Source organism: Sesamum indicum, linkage group LG3 (assembly GCF_026168435.1).
Source record: "Sesamum indicum cultivar Baizhima isolate 11 linkage group LG3, ASM2616843v1, whole genome shotgun sequence".
NCBI classification, from domain to species: Eukaryota; Viridiplantae; Streptophyta; class Magnoliopsida; order Lamiales; family Pedaliaceae; genus Sesamum; species Sesamum indicum.
In genome coordinates, this window is record NC_142659.1 from 26,676,517 (window position 1) to 26,698,343 (window position 21,827).

Here is a 21,827-nt window from a genome sequence, read left to right on the forward strand (position 1 = left end):
TCTCTTGATAAATGACATTTGATCGAGTATAATACACAAGAATGGAGAAACCCGTTTAACATATATTATTTCTATGGACATTCAGGATACAGACAACGTACAATTGTTATGGTCCATTTATTACTAGACTTTGATTCAAACATCCTTAAACAATATAGTAAAACTAACAATATGAACTGATCTCACTTAATACGTTCTTTTTTTTTTTTTTTTTTTCAGGGAACAATAGTTAATGAAGTTTGTTGACAACTTATATCACTAAAATTACAGTTTCTGAATGTTGTAGTTCAAGGTGTGCTGCTTCCATACGTCTCCGTCAAGATAAACCTCATAGAAGCTGGTTTCTCCGCTACCTTTTACAGTCAATGCAGCGGAGCTTCTGGTGCCGTACTTCCCCTGTTCATTGCCAAAGTGATAATCATGAGGCTAAAAGCTAGAATCAAGAAATTGTCGAGCTTATGTTAGATGGAAAGGTTTTACCAGTGGAGTGTCTACTTCAACAAATATGGAGCTTAAGTCAAGTTCCCAGTCAGGAGAACATATATTTGGTAGCTTGCTCTTATCAGCTTTCACTCTGTCCCTCATTAGCTTCTCCACCATCTCTTCCACCGGGATCTCCCCTTCACCGTATTGATCCAGTTGCAGTTTGAAGCTCCTCTCCAAGCGCTCCGCCTGACAAACAAATATATATAAGAGGAGTTCGGTGTTTATTCTTGATTGGATAAGTAAGAAAACAGTAAACCTTAGGCCATGGAGAGTTGAGCGTTGCATTGGAAAGGACATGAATGCCTGGAAGAACTTCTTGAATTGAAACAGGCTCTCCTTTAGGCCTGTTTGAGACATGAACCATGGATTTGGAAGCAAGATCAGCTACAATAAGGTTAAATCCATTGTACTGATTTCCTTCTTCAACCAACTCCTCTGCAAAGGCTTTGGGACTCTTATTGCTCTGCCCACCAACAAACACACCACGGTGAACTGATAGTTGCATATACACAAATGATAATTAGCTTCTAACATAAAGATATATATATATATATATATATATATAAGTCTACCTCAAGGAAACGAATGACGAGATCTCCTCTGCTTTTAGCCTCAGGGAGGGTATGCAGCTCCAGCACATTTGTTAGAAAAGCCACTTTACCTTGTCTCGAACAGGCCAACCATGTTCCGCCAGCAACTTCATCTTTTCCGCCTAATATTTCACCGCATTCCCACCATCCCACCGGTTTCGTAGGCCTAAAACACACAACCACCACTTCAAACACAAGTAAGATTCAATGTTTTTTCAACACATGCAGTGTGTGGACATGGAACTTGCCTGTTGTGGTATTCATCTCTGTTGAGCAAGAGAAGAAACGGGTACATAGGGTGGGACTGCCACAGGAACACGGAAATGCACATTTTGGTATTGATCAACAACGAGCCGACAATAAAAAAGAAATCAAACAAATCTGCTCTGCAGCAATTCACTACAAAAATGGAGAGCTTTTCCTAAAGTTTGATCTCTTCTCACTCATGCAGTAGCTGGTTTGCTCCAACTTATATATGCACCATAAGTATAGTAGTCCTCCTAGCTAGAGTGGTAACTTAGCTGACTATATCAGCTGTGAGTATGTTGATAAAGACATATCCACAAGTTTGTTTATTCCTTTGTTGAAGGAGAAAAAAAATAAGTCAAAAAGGTAGAAAGAGATAAAAGTTGTCACTTATTGTTTTTGTTGTTTTTCTTTAAATTTGGTGGGAGTTAGTGTTGAGACAAGAAGAATTTATTCTTTGAGGGAAGGATTGGAGTGCTGTGATTGATCATTATGGCTTTTGTACATAAATTTGAGTAGATTTAGTACTTATTTCTTGGCCTATGTGAATGAATAGTTTAGATGTGTACAAAAATGAGTCGGTTTACAAGAGTTTTCACTCACGAACTTCAACTCAATTTCTGTCCTACAATTCTTTGCCACCCCCCCCCCCCCCTTTTCTTTTAAATCTTACAATTATGTGATTCCGAATGTTAAAATATGTGTAGATGATAATTATTGCCTAGCCCATTTTTTATTAAATGATGGTAGTAACATAGGCACAGGGGTCCATTAAATGGTATATGCCATATGGCTAAAGCTAAGGCATAGAAATTGACGTGTTATGGTATGCACACGACGTTCGACTCTATGATAATTCTTGAATTATTTAAAAAATCTTTTCTAAAAATTTTATGAAAACCCATTATTTTTATAGAAAGGAATTTCTCTAACCTAAATTTTCATCTCAAAATGAATAAAACTATGGAAAATTAAAAGCTTTGTAATCTTCACCTACCCAACATATAGAAAAATAGAAATTCAAGATAGAGTCATGTTAAGGGTACTTACACTAGTAATTGATTGTTGGTCCACATTTGTGGTAGCTTTAGCACTTATAGCATGCAAAATAGAGGAAAATATAATTTTCTTTGCTAGGTGAGATTAGATTTCAATAATAGAGAGAGTTCATTCAATTTTGGTACATTTTCCCATGTGATTGCATTTGATTTCAGTCACCAAAATTTTGCAGCTACCAAATGGTGATTGGACCAGCTTTTATAATTATTGAATATAGCCCTTTAGAGTGCAAAAATTAGATGATCACCTTAATAACTTCTGTTCTTTTCTTTTCATTTTCTATATGTTTTCACTCAAAATACATTGATTTGACGTTACACTTTAATATAAACTATAATTTCATTAATTAATTCAAATATATTTTCATTTCACATGAAAACTCCTACAAAATTGAAATTACATATTTTTTTCTGAAAATCCGAAATGTAAACACAGATAAATAAGCAGTGTTCCGGCTTGGATTATGCTTTAGTCGTGAATAATTTGTACTTTTAAATACTCGTATTTTAAGTCCCAAAATTTCATCTGTCGCTATTTCAACTGAAGTTTCAAAATATGGAGAAAAGATGTCTTTCATTAATTGCAAGGTTGAGATTATATCCGAGTTATTTGACGTAGTAATTATGAATTTTATTTTAGACTCATTTTCTTTAACCTATTAAAAATGAATAATTTTGTAATTAACATACTTGTTAGAAACTAGAACTTATGAGTTGCAATAAATTTTCATAATAAGAAAGAAAAACAGGAATTAGGACATGATGGATGAACTTTTGGGCTATCATCTCTCCTTATCCTCACCTTGCAACTCAAATTTGGGTCTTCCTCACCTTTGAGCATACACAAGCCCATGAGCCCAATCTCTCAATTCCTTCCTACTGCCTTTTGTGCTGACTGTATCAATAATTGTCCCATACTCTTTATTTTTTAATAATTAGTCGTTTGTATATGTATATAATAAATAATTTTTTATATTTTAAATATATTATAAGTAAGAGTAAAATGTATAAACTATTATATTACATTAATTGAAAAAAAGAAAGAAAAAATAATAATTTATCATTTAATGTAAATTTTGAAAAGTTGAATAAGTTAGTTATTTTATCGTGAATGACATTTTTTACATTCACAAAAAAAATTGGTATGACTATGTCATTAACCGTCATTTGTGAGTGGATTTTTCTTTTTATATTAGTATAGATATAGATATAGATAAATATAGGACAATCATCTAACTTTTAGTAAGCTCTTAAAATGTTCTTGATCTCATAAGTTTATTTTATGAAAAATTCACGAAATATTTTTCCCCACAAACTTCCGTATATGAAAGTCCAGTTAGAAATGTATAAAAATAAGTCCCTGTGTTCAACCACAATCAACCTAAGTATCGATCCCATCAAATTGCACATTTGAAGTTCGAAAGTATAGTTCACAAAAGCCGACAAAGGTCATCCAAATTGAAGAACATATGAGTTTAGTATGGGAAAGTCTATACCAATCCAGCTTGAATCGAATTACATAGGGCTAAATGCAATTTACTCTTTTGTGATGTGTAAAATAAGTAAAAATTCCTCTGTATTTTGAAAAATAAAGCAAATTACCCCCTATCGATGGTTTAGACAGGGAGATAATTTACTTTATTTTTCAATATAGAAAGTAATTTGCTCCTTTTTTTTAAAGGAAATTTTTGTGTGTGTTCATTTTTCATGTAACAGCGGATTAAATTGCAATTTTTTCCAATTACATATGACTGGTAAATATTTGTAAGAAATATAGTAAAGAAGTTTGGAGATGTGAAATAAAACTTACCATTTTGTGAAGTTTGATGTGTAAGTAATCAAAAGAACAACCGCTGAAAATACGACAAAGTTGAAGTTTTTTTCAGAGTATCACATGAAGTATATGAGTTCACACGCAACCCAATTAATACTTGCACTCTTGTGCAATTTGTATTCTAATTTCTTTTTCTTTTTTTTTTGACTAGTCGTTTCTGTATGTATAAAATAAATAATTTTTATATTTTAAAATAAATTATAAATAAGAATAGAATATGTTAATTCGATGGTTAAGTTAATGTAAAATTTGAAAAGCTGAATAACTTAGTTATCTTATCAGTCGAAGGTATTTTCGGCATCACAGAAAATTAGTGCAGTGGTGTCAAAACTGTCGCTTTGTGTCTCTAACACAGTTTTTCTTTATAATAGTAACAGATAAAAAGATTTAGTTCGTTTCAGTTTCAACCATCATCACAGTCTAAGACGGTGTATGACTGAGTTTATAAACTCCTGAAAACGTCTTTTAAGATGTTTGAGAGTTTATAAGTTTTTAAAAACTGATTGGCATTTTTTGTAAAAAACAAAAAGAAAAACTTGTAAGATTTCTAGTATAAGATATTTTGGATATTATAAGCTCTTTAAAACAAATTAAATTCGTCCCATTTTTTAAAAATATCTTATAAGCTCTTTAATTTTAATATCCAATAGACGAAACCAGAATCATAATTTTATTATTATTTCACTTTTACCTTTCATATAAACTCTGATATCTTATTTATTCAAACACTTTAAAAATCTACTTTTAAACTCTTAAAATACCTCATAAGACGTATGAGTTTATAAGATGTTTCAAATAAATTCGGCCAAATACCCTCTAAAACACGCCCTTAAAAATATAAGCCGATTATAGCTTAAAAAAGCAGTTACAAATTATTCAGCTACGAGACGTCGAAACGTGATAAAACCCAATATGATCTTATTTAAATGACCAACATAACCTTCAAATCTCTCTTAATTTCCATGGTGTCCTTCCCCACTCATCTACTACGTGCCTCTCAACTAATCCACTCCTAGAAAAAAAAAGAATTTGAGCACATGATGTCCATGGATCAATCCACTACACACACTCAATATATCTTTCCATTGCCTTTTAGGTAATATGTATTTTTGTACCGATACTTCCAAGTATTTTTTTGTGCAGTTCCCGACAAACATTGGATATAGATACAATATCAATACAGTTTTCATAACGTGTCTAACACATTATTTAATGTGTTCAAAAATTTAAAAAAAATTTACGATATGGGTACGACAAGAATACAATACTGACACGCTTGATACGTTTTGGACATATTAATTTCTTCGACTTATATATATATGTATATATGTATATTTAAGTTTAAGGATTGCAAAATTGAAAAATGAAATCCTAAAATTAATTAAAAGAATTTGTATATCCCAAGTAATTTCATTCTACCTCATTTTCTTTCTAATTTCCCTTTTTCTAATTATGCTACTTTTTCTTTGTTTGTTTCTTACAATAATGTCACATTTGCTTATATCTAAAATTTTAATTGAAATGAACATATTTTACTTAAAGAAAAAGAAAAAGAACATATTTTACTTGGAAAAAAAAAAAGTAAAAGAACATATTTCTTGTTATAGTTTTATCTATAAATTTACAAATTTACAAACTAAATCGAATTGTATAGTTTCTTGTTTACATGTGTTTTTATTTTTTATATATGAAATCTATAGAGGAGTCGTGCTTGAGCCGTACTGTGTCCTAAATTTTTTATCATAATTATGTCCCTATATTCACATTATATCACATTTATAATATACTGATATGTTGTTTACTATACCCTTATTTTTGTTATATGCTTAATTATTCTTTATTGTTATAGTTCATATATATCTTTCATGATTTCGGCATAAATCATTTTACGAAAATGCTTAGAAAAAAAAAGTTTGTCTTAAATATATATGATGTCCATAAAAATGAGTTAGTTCAAATAGACCCAAGCTGTTCAAAAGGAAAAAAGATATCACAAGAGTCCAAATGAATGCAATGTCTAAGATGCCCCCCCCCCCCCCCCCCCCCAAGAGGCTCAGCTCGGGTAAGGGCCCAAGATGCTCTTGGAAACCTCAGTCCAGGTAGAACTCTAGGGAGTCAAATAGAAACTGCCTCCAAAAAATAAATTCGTCAAAACAAGCTCAATGGACTTAAATTCAAAGAAGCCCAGATCCAAAAAAGCCTCATAGGATCACAAATAAGCTTATAGGCTTGAAATCCTTTGAGTAAAATTAAAGCTTATATCACGTAGTGTCCACAGATAGCATCCATATAGGACCTTTGTAGACACACATCACATATTCTTCAAAACTTCTTCTTCTTCTTTCCCAAGAAATAAATATTTTTAAATATTTTTTATTTGCTTTTATTTTAATAATTTGTAATTCTATAAATCCCATAATGTCTCAAGAAAAATGTGAAATGAATTTATCAAATCCAAAAGTTAGTATTTAATATTTATTTTGTTAAACTTTAGTTTATAATAATTAACTTAAGTTTTAGTTTAGTTTTATTTAATTTATTTTAATACTTTACTATTTACTTTAGTTAATTGAAGTTAAACTTTTGAATTTTACTTTTTCTTAATATACTAAACGATTAAAATAATATATTAAAAGACTCATAGTTTATAAAATTAAAATTAGAATTATAATAAATTAAAAAAATTTATTTTAAAAGATTAAACTTAAAATAGAAATTTCGACTCAAAATTTTGAATATTCAATTTAAATGATTTAAATCCGTAATATCCGACCCGACGCCCACCCCACGGCCCTTTGTGTATCTAACTTCTACCCACCGAAGAAAGAAAAGAAAAAAAAGAAAAACATCTCTAAACAGTAAACACTAATCAAAACGACAGCGTAAGGAAAATATTAAAGAAGAATAGTCCAATAGCAACAGTAGTACTAGAAAAAAGAGAGAAGAAAAAAGGAAGAAAAATTAGCCCCTTCTCTCTCTCTCCTCTCTCTCTCTCTCTCCAAAGCCCAAAGCAATGGGTAAGGTACCAACTGCAGCAGCAACAGTGGAGATGAAGGGAAAGAAGAAGAAAGGCCGTCCTTCCAAGAACCCTCTTCCCCACTCAACTCCTCCTAAACCCACTCTTTCCAATTCCACTCCCTCCACCAACCGCCGATCCACGCGCCGGAACCCTAATCATTTCAATTCCCCGCCGCAGCCGGAATTCGATGACGATGAGGACGAGCGCAAGGAGAAGAAGGTCAAGCTCGTTGTTCGCTTGCCTCAATCGAATGACAACACTAAGCTTGGGGAAAAACATCACCAGCGGGACAACAGGCGGCATTCTCGAGATTCTGATTCGGGTTCTGGCTCTGGGTCGGGTTCGGAGTCAGATCCGGAGTCTGAGGATCGGGCGGAGTGTGCGAAGAAACGCAAGATTAATGAAGTTGATCGCGGATCTGACGACGAGGTTTTGGATCAGGTTTGGGTTTTTGGGTAACTTTTGTGTAATTGTGGGAAATTGAAGGGGGGTTGGATGTGTTTCACTTGGGATTTCTGTGGAGAAAACTGGTTTTGATTGTTTTCTGCATAGGTTTCTTGAAAATTTTGGTAACTTTTACGGAAGCAATTTTTGCTATTTTGGGAATATTGGGTCGCGGAAAAATTTGGTGGTTTCAAATTGTAGGATGTAATTTGAAAATTTTGAAGGGCTTCTGGGATTTCGCGCGAAAATATGTTTTTATTGAAGTCTTTTTCTCTTTTCTATTTCTTTTATTTTGGGAGGCTCTGACTTCTGAAAATCTGAAGTGGGTGCTGTGTTTTGACTCAGTCAAGTGTATATTGCAAAAATAAAGCAGAGTATTTAATTCTGTTTTCTTTGTAATGAAATCTGGGTTTTGCATGAATTTATTTTCCACTTTTGTAGTTTCTATATAGCAACATACGTACGTGCATACCTACATCTGTATGCTACTTTCTATATATTACTATTGCTAATTTATTTTGTATTTAATTTTCTTGAACTTTATCTATACAGACCATCCTTTCTTCAAGTGAATATACTTTTTCATTTGTTTATAAAGCATTGTTCCTTGAAAAAAGTTCAGATTTGTCTTTACCATGAGTTTTTATGTTATGATAATTATCTTACTGTGAATTGATTATTGTTCTTTAGATTGCAAGGCAGTGGTATTATTTTTTTCTGTACTTGCTGATGCTCTTTGCCAGTAACTGCTTCCTCCTCGAACCTCTTCACTTGGACTTTCACTCTGGATGATTCTTGTGTAATTTGCTTACTTTGAGAAGTAATGGTGCTTACGTTTATTGTTGCAGGATAAAGAGGACGTGAAAGCGACAGGCACTCCTGGACATGGTTCGAAACACAACCCTTCTTGATTTTGGAATAATTGGCAAACATTTTGTTTGTGTTTTATATGACTGGTCATTTCATTTAATTTTGCGGACAGGATCACCATTGGAGTCTGGTCCCACAACTCCTTTGCCAGACAAAAAGTTGTTGGTCTTCATTCTTGACAGGCTTCAGAAGTATGTGGTTTGTTGTATGCATCTTTTATCTTTCTTAGATATTTATTTCTTTATATCTCGTACTGTTCTATTTTGGGTTTTTCAATAGTCAGTTTGTCAGTGTTAAGTTTCTTGGATGTATGTTGATGCAGAAAGGACACTTATGGGGTATTTTCTGAGCCGGTTGATCCCAATGAGGTGATGACATCATATTAATTGATGATAGTATAAATTTATGCTCTCAGCAGCTGATATGGAGTTAATTTTGTTGCAGCTACCTGATTATTTTGATATAATAGAGCAACCTATGGATTTTGGGACGGTGAGGAAGAAACTGGATGATGGGGCTTATAAAACCTTGGAAGATTTGGAGGTTAGTTTTGAGTAATCTGAGATGGAACTTTTTGAACTGATGATTTTCTTGTTGATCTGAATTTGAATTCTCTTTTGGTGGTTGAAATTGTCTAGACTGCAGCAGATCGAATTATGCTAGCTTTTCTAGTAGCTTTTTGCTTGATGCATCTCTTTCAGTTACTTCCATGTATTTATCATACTCTATCTAGAACCTGAACTTTGTGTTCTGCAGTTATGGGAATGACTTCTTGTATGATAATGGTTCTAAAAGATTGTCTTCTTGTTGTCTCTGGCTTTTATCAGACTTAGGCTATTGTCATTTCTTAATCTGGTTTATTATTTTATAGCTTGTGTAGCTTTTTAATTGTATGGACTTTCTTGAATCCTCTCAGGTGTTGTGTGTCAAGTAATTCTCTAGGGTTTAACTACAACAATATCATCGTAAAATCTTTTGTTGAAGAAGCGTGCGGGTTGCTGTGTAGATATATTGAGAATCTGATTATAGATATTTCTTATGTGCTTGACATGCTGAGCATGCTGGGATAGAGACTGCCTGGTTGAGAACATAATATTATGCTATATATTCATTCTCTTAAGCTACAATGTCAGAATAAAAGTGTAAAATGAAAGGAACAGCCGTGTAGCAAGGGTATCTAGAATTCATTTCTCAATGAGTTATAGCCTGGAATCTGCTTACCCATCAATTATTGCTTGGCACACAATTGTCAAAAAGCACCTGCCAAAAAATAAAATTGGGGATGGTGATGTCGATGCATTCACCAGGGTGGATGCCTGCTGGTGTGTTTTACTGGATTCTGTTAAAGAATGTGCGGCAGACCTTGTTCTCTGTTATGATATAGGTATTTCTTATTGTATTGCATTATCCCCTTTAAAGAATTATTTGGGCATATTCTACTGGTGCAGTGGAAGTTTTACCTAAACCTTCTTGGATGGGTTTCAGAATTCAGATAATATAGAAAATATTCATATTTTTCTATTTTCGGAAGATCTTTCTTGTGCTGCTGGAACTTGTTTTCAAGCGTTGTCATTAATGTGAATTTTGGTCAATTTAGTTAATTTGATTTTGTTTAATATTGTGGTGTTGTTATGGCGAATTGTTGAATCAAACTGACCTCTCCCTCCTGATTTCAGGCTGATGTGTTTTTGATTTGCTCAAATGCCATGCAATATAATGCTTCAGATACCGTCTACTATCGGCAGGTTTGTGCATTCTGTTATTTCTTGTTCCCTTGTGGTTATTATCCTATTTTGCTATCTCAATAGTGGGCAACATCAGGCACGAACTATACAAGACCTTGCGAAGAGAGACTTTGAAAATCTTAAGCATGAAGGTGATGATGGCGAACCACAGCCCAAGGTTGTGAGGAGAGGCAGGCCCCCCAGCAGCAAGAATCAGAAGAAGTCTCTTGAAACGTCCCCAGTAGATCGTGTTGGTGCTGAGCTACCTTCAGGTGCAACTCTTGCTAATGGGGAAGATAAAGCAACTGGATCTAATTCTTACAATCTAAGAAAGGGATCTACATTATTTAGGTTTCGGTCTACAGATCCATTTACATCATCTCACCGCTCAAGAAATGGTGAAAACTACTCTGAATGGTCGACGGAATGGAATTATGAATTTCCAGGTACTTGTGCATTTCATGCTGCACTGAAATTCCACAATTAGTGAATTTTCATTCGCAGACAGGTTACTCTCTTCTTTTCTAACTCGCAGCATCAATTTTAAGGGCTGACATGAAATACGGAAAGAAACAGTTTACGGTGGATGAGAACAAGCGTGATACCTACAGGGACTCACTGTCTTTGTGCAACAATTTGCATATTTATCCGAATTCTATTGGAAATATGAAGCGATTAGTGCCGGTATGTATTTTGAGAAACCATAAATTTATGATGTTGTGGGCTGTGACTCGGAGATCTGTACTCCCTTGCTAAAACGTCATTAACTCATGATTGGGGCTAAAATGATACCTGTTTTGGCTACTTTTAAGTAGCCTGATATTACTCCTTTGCCTGTTTGGTGGATTTAATGCCATTGCATTTTGCAGAAAAAATTTTTGCTAGTAAATTTTTTTTGGTAAACATAACTTGTCCCCAGTCCCAATGAGCTTAATCTCAATATCTTTTGCTGTTAGCAAATACCAGCATGTTCCTAACCGTCCTTCTGAACTTACAGGTGGGTCTTCAAGAAGCCCTTGCTTATGCCAGAAGCCTGGCTAGGTATGCTGCAAATCTTGGCCCCGTAGCTTGGAAAATGGCGACAAAGAAGATAGAGGCTGTCTTACCTGCTGGGATACAATATGGTCCTGGCTGGGTGGGTGATAATGAAGCACCTTCACGGCCATTGCCTTTTTCAACTGAGAAGCAGATATCTTCTAATAGCACTGCTGGTGATTGCAATTCAGGCAAAGTTGTGACACCTCCGACTTCTGATTTCAGTTCTGGTCTTGCGCACGGTTCTTCTGAAGGAATGGTCGAAGCTGTCAGAAAACTGAACAGCCAGAACGATGTAATAGGACAAGGCGATGCTTCTTCTTGGAGAAGGCAATTTCCTTCCCAGCAAAATCCACATCACTCGTACAGAAACGGTTTCAATGGAATGTTTGGATACAATTTATCTGCAGCTGCCGGACAAGTAGCAATCCCAGGACATTCCATGACAGAAGGGGTTTCCGTTTTGTCTCAGAAGGTGGCAGCGGCACCTGGGAATGATCCATCTTCAAGTCATTCATTGGCTATGAACCATGTGAATTCTGAGCAATCTAAGTTGTTGAATACTTCAACTCCTGGATATCAAATGGCACAAGGGCAAGCCTCTGGTTCACATGCAGAAGCTGAAATGTGGAATTCAGGGAAATCTTCTCAACAAAGACATACTCTTTCAGTTCCTCCTGACCTGAATGTAAGAGTTCCAGCAAGTTCACCTACTTCTAGCTTACAGATTGGTTCACCCCAACAGCCAGATTTGGCATTACAACTCTGAACATTGATTTATCGATTTTTGAAGGCTGCAGCTCCTACCTAGTATGGAGAATTCTCGACTTTCGGGGCCCAACACAGGCTTGCGAACGGGGCTGCAGGTCGATAGACTTTAGGAGACAGCGCGTGTACAGGTCATGTATCTAATTCTTTAGGCGTAACTAAACAACTTTTACTGTAACATTTTATAATGCTGACTACGGGACAGGGAAAAAAAAAGAAGGAATATTTATCTGCTTATGATTATGTAAAACATTAGATGAGACACAACACTCTTTTCTCCAAGATCACTACAATGTTTATGTCAGTTTCTTCATTTGATAGAATGTGATGGTGGTTGAAAATGACGAATTGATGGTGGTGGCAGACTATGATTAGAAGAGTCTCTTGGGCGATAAAAAATTTCAATTTTAAAGTTTGGTGTGGTGACAAAACAGAAAAGTTGATGTTGATGATCCATATTTTGGTGTGGTGTCAAGCTCTGCATATTCCTTTCACCTCTCTCTCTCTCTCTCTAATAGCTAAGGGGTAAAAAAATGAATTTGAGTATACCAATACACTGTATTTATTTATTTTAATGGTAGTTAAAAGTTTATTTATTGACTGTTGAATTGTCAATGATTAAAATTTATTATTATGTTTTCAATTCCCTAATGTTTCTGCTCCACACTTATAATAACAATGATGTATAAAAGTGTCAATTCCTCAACATTATTTAGATGTATAATTGAAATATTGTATTAAGAAAAACCCAAAATCCACCGATACATTGTAGTTTATATTATAAAATAATAATGCTATATTTTATATTTTTATTTAATATATACAACATAACCAATAAATGTGCAGACATTTAAGAATAATCTTTAACTGATGATACTTTACTACCAAAATTCTCTCTCTTTTCACTTATTTACTAAATAGAAGCATAATTTCTTAAATTATCTCATCAAAATAATCCCAATAATTATATAATGGATTATGGACAATTAATTATCAATTTACAAAACATACCTAACAATTAATATTCCCTTCTTTCCCTCTTCCCTTGTCTTCTCTTCTCTTCTCTTCTCTTCATGGCTTGTCAGGTCCGTACACCCTTCCTATACGTCGTCGCTTCAATTGCCTTTTGCCTTGTCTTCTACCACCACTACCTCCGCCACGCCATCGCCTCCTCCTCCCTCCAGCTCTCCCCCTCCGCCACCTCCAATTATGTAATCACCCACACCCTCACCACCCCATCCATCGCCGTCGCCCCCGCTCCCGCTCCCGCTCCCAGTTATGCTATTAGAGAGAACCTCCCCGCCGCCGCCCCCCCTAATTATGCTATCATTGACAACCTGACAGCCGTTCATTACGTAAATTCCCCACCCCCTTTGCCACCATCTCCAATCTCCACCACCTCGATTCTCCTGCCGGGCTGGGAGGTTTTCGTCATTGTCCCCCGGAGGGAAAATTCATCAGATCCCAATGGTGATTTCTGTGTCTTCGAAAACAATGAGGTATCTCCGGCGAAATATTTCGGCCGGTTGCCTTTTCCTGATCGAGCGACTTTTATTTGCCCTCTCCCGCTGCATGCTCGACGGAGGCTTCCATTCAAGCAACCGCTGTTGACAAAGTCGCCGATGCATCCGCCGGAGACAAACGGCTTCTCATGGCCGCTGCTCTCGCAGTGGTCCCATCTGGTGTACGATTCGCTGACCACCAACGACGACGTCGTATTATTCGTCAAGGGCGTCAACATTCACCAGGGAACCAACCGGAAGCCGAGCGAACTCCGGTGTGTGTTTGGCGACGACGCCTCTAACGGCGTTAGGACAGCCGTCACTACCTCCATGCAGGAGGTCTTCCGCTGTCCTCGGCCCGAACAAACTGCGGTACCCCCAGTCGGCGGCGAAGCGGAGCCAATCAAAGTCTCCTTAGAAATCGTCACGGAAAACAAGGTGGTTCCATCCGTAGCCTACTACACACCCCCGCGCAGGTTAGAATCCAAGAAAGGTAAATCCCTACTGTGCGCCAACACCATGGTTAACAATGTGGCCAAGTTCTTGAGGGAATGGGTCATTTACCATTCCAAAATAGGGGTTGAGAAATTCTTGCTATATGATAATGGAAGTGATGATGATTTGCAACAAGTTGTGGAGGAGCTTGTAAAAGAGGGTTTTGATATCATAACTTATTTTTGGGCATGGCCAAAAACACAAGAGGCTGGTTTTTCACATGCTGCCATTTATGCTAAAGAAGTTTGTACATGGATCATATACATCGATGTCGATGAATTCGTGTACAGGTCATCGTGGGATAACTTGCCAAAACCCTCGACATCCTTGTTACAATCACTACTAGCAAGAAATTCTTCGAAACTAGGGCAACTCAGCATCAATTGTCGTGAATTTGGTCCGTCCGAGCAAAGGGTTCATCCGGTGATGGGTGTGACACAGGGGTACCATTGTAGGCGAAGACACCACAACCGGCATAAGTCCATAGTGCTATTGGATGCAATCGACGATTCATTACTTAATGTGGTGCATCACTTTAGGTTGAGGCGGGGCTACAAGACCAAGAGATTTGTTAGCAACCATATCGTGGTGAATCACTACAAGTATCAAGCGTGGCCGGAGTTTAGGGCTAAGTTTAGGAGGCGCGTATCGGCTTATGTCCTCGACTGGACTCAAAAGTTGAACCCTAAGTCCCATGATCGGGCGCCCGGACTAGGGTTTTCAGCAGTTGAGCCGGATGGGTGGGCTCAGAAGTTCTGTGAGGTACATGATCATGGATTGAAGGACTTGGCAAGGAAGTGGTTCGGAATGGAATCGGGATCGGGTTACAAAATGGCTTGGCAAAGATGATAATTCTTTTGAAACCCTAGGGATTGCACATATATATACATACAATTATTAATTTGTGTGATTCAGTATTGATTGTTATATATATTGGTTGATGAGAGGGTTGTGATGGTAGGGGAACAGAAGTGGTTATATATTGACATAGATTACGGATGTACAAATGATATTCTGGTAAGTATTACGTTCTCCTTTAGATGCATGCATATGCATATGCATATGCTTCCACTTTGTCTCAACATGTACATCATTATTTATTGCTCATCAAATATTGTGAAAGGTTTGGTAAAAACTTATAAAGGGAGTTTAATCCAAAAATAACATGTTACACACTAATTAATTATTTATAATTAAACGGCTTAAAAAGAAGCATTATAAAAAAAATGCAGGATTTTTTAATTGGGTTTTAATAAAGGATTTTTATTTTTTTTTTCATTTGGAATGTTCGAAATTGATGAAATTATTTTGGACCGAATTTTGGAATGATTTACAAATCGTTACTCCTGAAGGTGTTAATAATAATATTTAGGAACGGTTGGTGAAAGACCATTTCAATTTGGCATAGTCATTGTAATACATTGATATTGACCGTTCCTAATATTATATTTGAATTCAATTTTTTTTAATTGGAACACATTGGATAATATTTGGAAAGACTATATAATTTATTTTTGGTCATTTTTGAAACAGTTTTTGTAATACTAATGCCTGAATTTTGAAACTATATTTATTTATGTTGGTGATATATTTAGGAACGGTCATTGGAATTGTTTGGTGGCCAATTTTTGAAAGAGTATTAGGCACGATAAATTTTTTTATTTAGAACAGTTTCTTGTAATTGTTTGGGAAAGGTCAATCTTATTTGGAAACATGTATTTAGAACTGTTTTAACATTAATATTAGGAACGATTTTTTGTTTAGATTTGTAACATTTTCTTTACAATTACTAAAATCGTTCTTAATTTTTTATTTTATAATAATTTTTTTATAAATTATTTGTTTATGTATTTTAATAAATTATAATAAATAATGAAATTAATTAATAAAATTTTAACTAATTATATTTATAAACTTAATTAATTGAATAAACATGAAATAATAAAATTTAATAAATTTTATAAAACATGAATATTTAAAGAAAATATTATTCGATTACAAAATTGAAAAAAAAAATTCCTAACCTTTCTCATCAGCGTCATCCATATTATTGTCGTTCGACATTGGGGATCTGTCGGCAAATTGAACTAGGGCAGTAGAGGAGGCAATCTACTGTGACGGTTCCACTGTCGAGGAGCTGATCCACATCTCCCTCATGATGGCCATCACATCGATCATCATTATCTATAGCCAGTCGATGCGGTCCTTTATGACCATATATATTAAATCTTTCCTCTATTCTAAAAAAAAATATAAAAAATTAAAAAAAAATTTACCTTTCTTATTATAAATAGAATTTAAAAAGCTTAGGCTAATAATTAATGGAAGAATCTTTTAGCGTCTTTCACATTAATTTGATTGGTAGGAAGTACGTCAGTCGTCTTTACGACAATCAATGTGCCCACCCCATACTTCGTCAACAACTGTAATTTCACTTATAATTTCCTGCAGATGCAATGTACATAATATTTCTTAATTACAGCTAATTAATGATTCTAGAAACCAGATTTACATGTTTTCAATTGATTTCTTACGTGTTGAATTGGACAACTAACCTTTCCAGTTATGAATATTTGTCATTAGTTTATGTTCCTCCTCCCTTTTCACATCTTAATTAATTGGTTTCTTTTCGGGAAATTTATTGGAAATTAATTTTTGTATCTAAAAGAGTGTGGTAAGTTGAAAATTTAAAAAATGAATGACAGAAAACATTTCATACACAAAATTAAATACAATATGATAAAATAGAATAAATGTCTAACTGTACGTTGATATGTACAACACGATATAGGGAAAGACGATTTAACTTAGATTTTGGTAAGAGATGATTAATTACAAAATGTGAACTTGAACAATTTAGGGAATCAATATATATATATATATATATATATATACTAATTGTTGTGGCACTCGATTTTCATGAGCATATAAAAAAAAATTGTAATGTGAGTTGAAGAGGAACAATTGTCGTGTGGAGAATGAGAAAGAAAGAAGCCCGTGAGAAAAAAGAAAAATAATTGTTGGTTTATTAAAAATATGGAAATTTATAAGAAAAAATATATATATATATATAGAGAGAGAGAGAGAAGTAAGGTGAGAGAGAAACATTACGTAGTGTTCTTGAGAAGAAAAAAAATGTAATTATGAATTATTAAAAACAATTAAAATTTTTTGACCAAAATTTTCTTTGATGAGAAGAAATGAACTTGAATGATGCCCATAAAAAGTGCTAGCTCAAAAAGGCCTAAGAGGTCCAAAAGAAAGGAAAAAACTCGCAAGAGCCCAAAGGGAATGCAAGTCTCAAGGTGTCCCTAGGAGGCTCAATTTGGGTAAGGGCCTACTTAGGGTGCCTCCAAAAAGTCTAGTTCGGGTAGAGCTTCCAAAGAGTTCGGTAAGAAGTGCCCCTAAGAAGCAAATTGGCTTAAAAATGCCTAAGAGGCTCAAATCCAAGAGGGCCCTCTGAGATGACCTAGGTAGCATTCACGTAGGACCTCTTAGGACAGCCGTGGCATCTCCAACTAGAACTAATCACCAAGCTCTAAAAGTTTGGACTTTGTTGGGGAAATGCATTTCCTCAACCACTTCTCCAAAATCCGGGAAGAATTATATACTCTTATTCGCAGCAAACTCCAACCACTATCGAAAATCATAGGTTTTCAACTATTAGGAAATAACCCTCTATTGTGGGGATCCAACCTTATCCAACTACTTTGAGATAAGACCCATCAAATTCGTCGTTTTTATTCAACCTGTTGAGGGTTATTTATAAATTGAGAGCTCGGACCTTCATGCTGCAACTTTTGTTGAAACAACAACTTTATTCTCTTATTTAGAGTTTTACTTCAATTCTATTTTCTTACTTATACGTAGTAAACTAGTAACTCCACTCTTAATTTAACTCATTTATCCTCTAGCATTTTATTTCATTACTTTGTATTCCAATTGAAATCCAACATCATTTTTTATTCACATCAAATTATAAGATAAATTTAAATACTAAAAAAAAATATAATAAGAGAATAGTTGATAATTTCATACTTTCATTCAAGGATTACATAATTTCATCAATCATTAGAAAGTATTTGTAATTTTCAAATAATAAAGAGTATTTATAATTATACCAAATTTTATGAAAAATTATTGTAATTTATCCTATTTTATATACAGAACAACTATATGCAAACACCCGGAGATCTAGTTCCCCCTTCTCCCCATTCACTGTCCATAATGCCCCCAAAAGAATTTATAAATAAATTTGTAGCATATCATTCTTACGTGCATATAATAAATAATTTTTATATTTTAAAATATATTATAAATAAGAGCAAAATATATAATCAGTTCATTACATTAATAAAAAGAAAGAAAGAAAAATGTAACAATTTATCATGTAATGTAAATTTTAAAAATTGAATAAATTAGTTATTTTATCATGAAGCACAGTTTTGATTTCATAAAAAATTGATGCGGCGGTGTATTAATCGTTGCTTGTGAGTGTGATAGGGGTTTTATTTTTATATTAGTATAGATAAACAAAAATGTAATTTCCAAGGGCAAAATAGGAGCTCCCGCCTCTCCAAAGTTTAAATCAAATGCTCTTCATCTGTGAATGAGAGTGTCTGCAGCAGCAATATGAGACTGCACTTCTCCCAAATGAACAGACAACCTATGGAAACACACGCACACACACACAAGAAGGAAAAGAAAAGAAGAAAAAGAAATGATTTCATTTGTAGGGAGAAAGGAAGGTAATACCGTTAAAGATGGCGCGAAAATTGGGGGCTGATGAAAGTGAGATTATGAGCTAAATATAGGGTGTGAAAACATGGCTGCCCAATGCTTACATACCAAGAAATGGCCCTATAATTCTACCCTTACCTCAATATTTGTTTGTTTTCTTGGATTTAAATGTGCCCAGTTGGATTTTTTTCTTTTTCTTTTTTCAAGGAAGATTGCAATCCTTTTTTGGTGTCGTACCCTAATTTTAGTATGTGAAGTGTTTGGTTATCCGTTGCTTTTAAGGGTTGTGGTAATCTTTGTTTTTGGGTACTGATCTCTGTAAAAGGTGGTGGTGGGAAGGTTTGGATGAGTTTGATGTTATTTGTTGTTTGGGATTAGGGTTTTCTGACATTCTGAGAGGGGAGAGAATATTGATTGTTCTCTCTCCAGAATTGTTGTTGTTTTTGTGTTTGGGTGTTTCTGTTTTTTTGATGGCTTTGCCGAGTATGGTTTGATTTGAACACGGAGGTTTGATTTGGGGATGGTGAGTTGAAATTTTTTGTGGGTTGTTGTCTCCCTGAATTCTTCTGTTTTTGCTTGGAGGATCAATTTTTCGAGAGGGAAAATCATCAAAACGAGTTAAAGAAAGAGGGCGGAAATACGCTAAAAAGAAATGAATTGCTTTTCTTGTATGAACCCTAAGTTCAAAGATGTTGATTTTGATGAAGATATGAGCCCAAGATCCATTGACTCCTCAGGTTCATTCTTTTTGCTATCTTTGGTTGTTTGTTTGTTTTGATGCAACGATGACTTGCTTTTGAGTACGTTGTTTGGTTTTGACATTTGATATGTGATGGTGTTGTCTTTGGATCAATTCTTGGATAAGCAGTTGCTGGGAGGGGAAAGCAAAAAGTCAATGATAATGGTAAGATGATGAGTATAGCAACAAAAGTTTGAGATTTTTGACTAAGTATATAGCGCTCTGCCTGGCATTTATCGTTTTTGTGTTTTTTTTTCTTGAATTGTGAAGAGAGTGTAAAGAAGGGAGGCTTTGTGAAAGCAAAAGGCAAAGACAGCAAGGACAATGTGGCGACCTGCTTCTCGTTCAAGGAGCTCTCTCTGGCCACACAGAACTTTAAGGAGGCTAATTTGATTGGCGAAGGCGGTTTTGGATGCGTTTACAAAGGCCGCCTAGAATCTGGCATGGTAAGCTCTCTGCTTTTCTGGTAGTTTTCAGCTGAACTGAAGAAATTATCTTCTCTGGGAGCTGATAAGAATAGTTGGATCAAATTGATGTTGTTTATGGTAAAAATGGTGCTGATCAGCTGGCTTTTGTGGCCAGATTGTTGCTGTAAAGCAACTCAATCATGAAGGGCTTCAAGGGAATCAAGAATTCGTCGTAGAGGTTCTTATGCTAAGTCTGCTGCACCATCCCAACCTTGTGAACCTGATCGGGTATTGTTCCGACCGTGACCAGCGGCTTTTGGTTTATGAGTTCATGCCAATGGGTAGTCTGGAGAATCACCTATTTGGTAAGCAATGTATAACATGAAATTCTAGATCACTTTACGTGCTATTTCTCCACTTTGATCGAAGTTGCAAACAATTCTTCATTACTGATGAGTTGAGCGCTTGCAAAACATGGGAGGATCGATCTCATTGTACGGTATCTTCAATGTGTGCATATTTTTGTTGTCAGATCTTGAACCCAATCAGACGCCACTAAGTTGGAGCACGAGACTGAAGATTGCAGTTGGTGCAGCTCGTGGTCTTGAATTCCTCCACTGCAGAGCAAATCCACCCGTCATATACCGTGATTTGAAGTCTTCAAACATACTGTTGGACAACGACTACAATGTTAAGTTATCTGATTTTGGACTTGCCAAACTAGGACCCGTCGGGGACAAGACTCACGTCTCTACACGGGTGATGGGAACCTATGGATATTGTGCTCCAGAGTATGCAATGAGCGGCAAGCTGACGCTGAAATCAGACATCTATAGCTTTGGCGTCGTCCTCTTGGAGCTTATCAGCGGGCGCAGGGCTATGGACTTCAGTAAGAAACCCGGAGAGCAGAATTTGGTTGTCTGGGTAAGTTTATGATGTTTAACTTAAAAGATAGCCCTTTTAGAGTGGAAAAAAGTAGAAACTCGTATGTTTATGTTTTAATTATACATATTATAAGATGTATGATCTTATAAGATCTTTAAAATTATAAGTTCAGCTAAACACCCTCTTATACATAGTTTCAGCTATCGAACAACGAGTACTCAACCACCTGCGACATTAGTTGATTTCTTATGTAATTCGTGTCCGTTCTAAGCACTAGTAACATACTTAACATTGTTGCAGTCTCGTCCATTCCTGAAAGACCGAAAGCAATTTGTCCAAATGGTGGATCCGCTGCTAGAAGGGCGATACTCGGTGAAGAGTCTGCAGCAGGCTGTTTTAATAACCTCACTGTGCATCCACGAACAAGCAAACGTCCGCCCCAACATCACCGAAGTTGTTCATGCGCTCGAGTACTTGGCCACTCAGGCAGACACCTCGCGTAAGGGCAGATCTCAAGTTCCGGCATCACCGCTCCGTCTCATGTAGAAAGATCTGAACATGTCCCATTCTTCTTACAAGACAAAGATCTTGACAAAGTTCACCTCAAAATGACTTTGATCGCATTATTACAGTGGTGTTCTCAGAAAAGATTGCAAGTCATGATGTTTTTACGTTACTTTTGTTGTTAGGCAAAATACACACAATATGTTGCCCACATTTGTAGCTATATATGTTGCTGTAATACTCTTTGAACACCTTTTTTTTTAATTTATTTTTGAAAAAAAAAATTGTTTTTTTAAGGATAAATTACAACTACATTCCCCGATGTTTGGCATAATTATAAACACCTTTTCGTTGTTTGAAAAATTACAAACTCCCCTGATTTTAACATTCGTCTAACAACTAGCTTATCCCATTAGGTTTTATCCAATTTTTGTAGTGAACTGACCAAAATGACCTTTTGGATTATAAATTATAATTATAT

The 21,827-nt window shown here is 35.4% G+C and overlaps 4 protein-coding genes across 6 annotated transcripts; 3 read left to right on the forward strand and 1 right to left on the reverse strand.

Annotated features, from left to right (window-relative positions):
* Positions 1–42: 42 nt before the first annotated feature.
* LOC105158881 (uncharacterized) lies at positions 43–1,667 on the reverse strand. Its single transcript, XM_011075783.3, has 5 exons — positions 1,325–1,667; positions 1,059–1,242; positions 743–949; positions 481–672; positions 43–396 (listed from the first exon to the last, which is right to left on the reverse strand). Exons 1-5 carry the CDS (start codon positions 1,405–1,407, stop codon positions 265–267), a joined length of 798 nt encoding a protein of 265 aa, XP_011074085.1. The 5' UTR covers positions 1,408–1,667; the 3' UTR covers positions 43–264.
* A 5,462-nt stretch (positions 1,668–7,129) lies between these two features.
* On the forward strand, positions 7,130–12,397 carry LOC105159024 (uncharacterized). 3 transcript variants are annotated; one of them, XM_088878976.1, is made up of 10 exons: positions 7,130–7,674; positions 8,526–8,565; positions 8,660–8,738; positions 8,870–8,915; positions 8,992–9,090; positions 10,224–10,292; positions 10,369–10,717; positions 10,807–10,955; positions 11,269–11,994; positions 12,100–12,397. In XM_088878976.1, the coding sequence occupies exons 1-10, from the start codon at positions 7,228–7,230 to the stop codon at positions 12,115–12,117; spliced, it is 2,022 nt and encodes a 673-aa protein (XP_088735102.1). In that variant the 5' UTR covers positions 7,130–7,227; the 3' UTR covers positions 12,118–12,397. The 3 variants fall into 3 exon arrangements, with proteins under 3 accessions (XP_088735102.1, XP_088735101.1, XP_011074257.2); XM_088878975.1 differs by having other exon boundaries at positions 12,107–12,397; XM_011075955.3 differs by having other exon boundaries at positions 11,269–12,397.
* Positions 12,398–13,060: 663 nt separating this feature from the next.
* Positions 13,061–15,110, forward strand: LOC105159025 (glycosyltransferase family 92 protein Os08g0121900). The gene has a single exon (XM_011075957.3). The coding sequence runs from the start codon at positions 13,148–13,150 to the stop codon at positions 14,918–14,920; it is 1,773 nt and encodes a 590-aa protein (XP_011074259.1). The 5' UTR covers positions 13,061–13,147; the 3' UTR covers positions 14,921–15,110.
* A 3,593-nt stretch (positions 15,111–18,703) lies between these two features.
* On the forward strand, positions 18,704–21,509 carry LOC105158882 (putative serine/threonine-protein kinase PBL21). Its single transcript, XM_011075784.3, has 6 exons — positions 18,704–19,548; positions 19,680–19,715; positions 19,821–19,996; positions 20,133–20,322; positions 20,490–20,881; positions 21,143–21,509. The coding sequence occupies exons 1-6, from the start codon at positions 19,464–19,466 to the stop codon at positions 21,386–21,388; spliced, it is 1,125 nt and encodes a 374-aa protein (XP_011074086.1). The 5' UTR covers positions 18,704–19,463; the 3' UTR covers positions 21,389–21,509.
* The last annotated feature ends 318 nt before the right edge of the window (positions 21,510–21,827 follow it).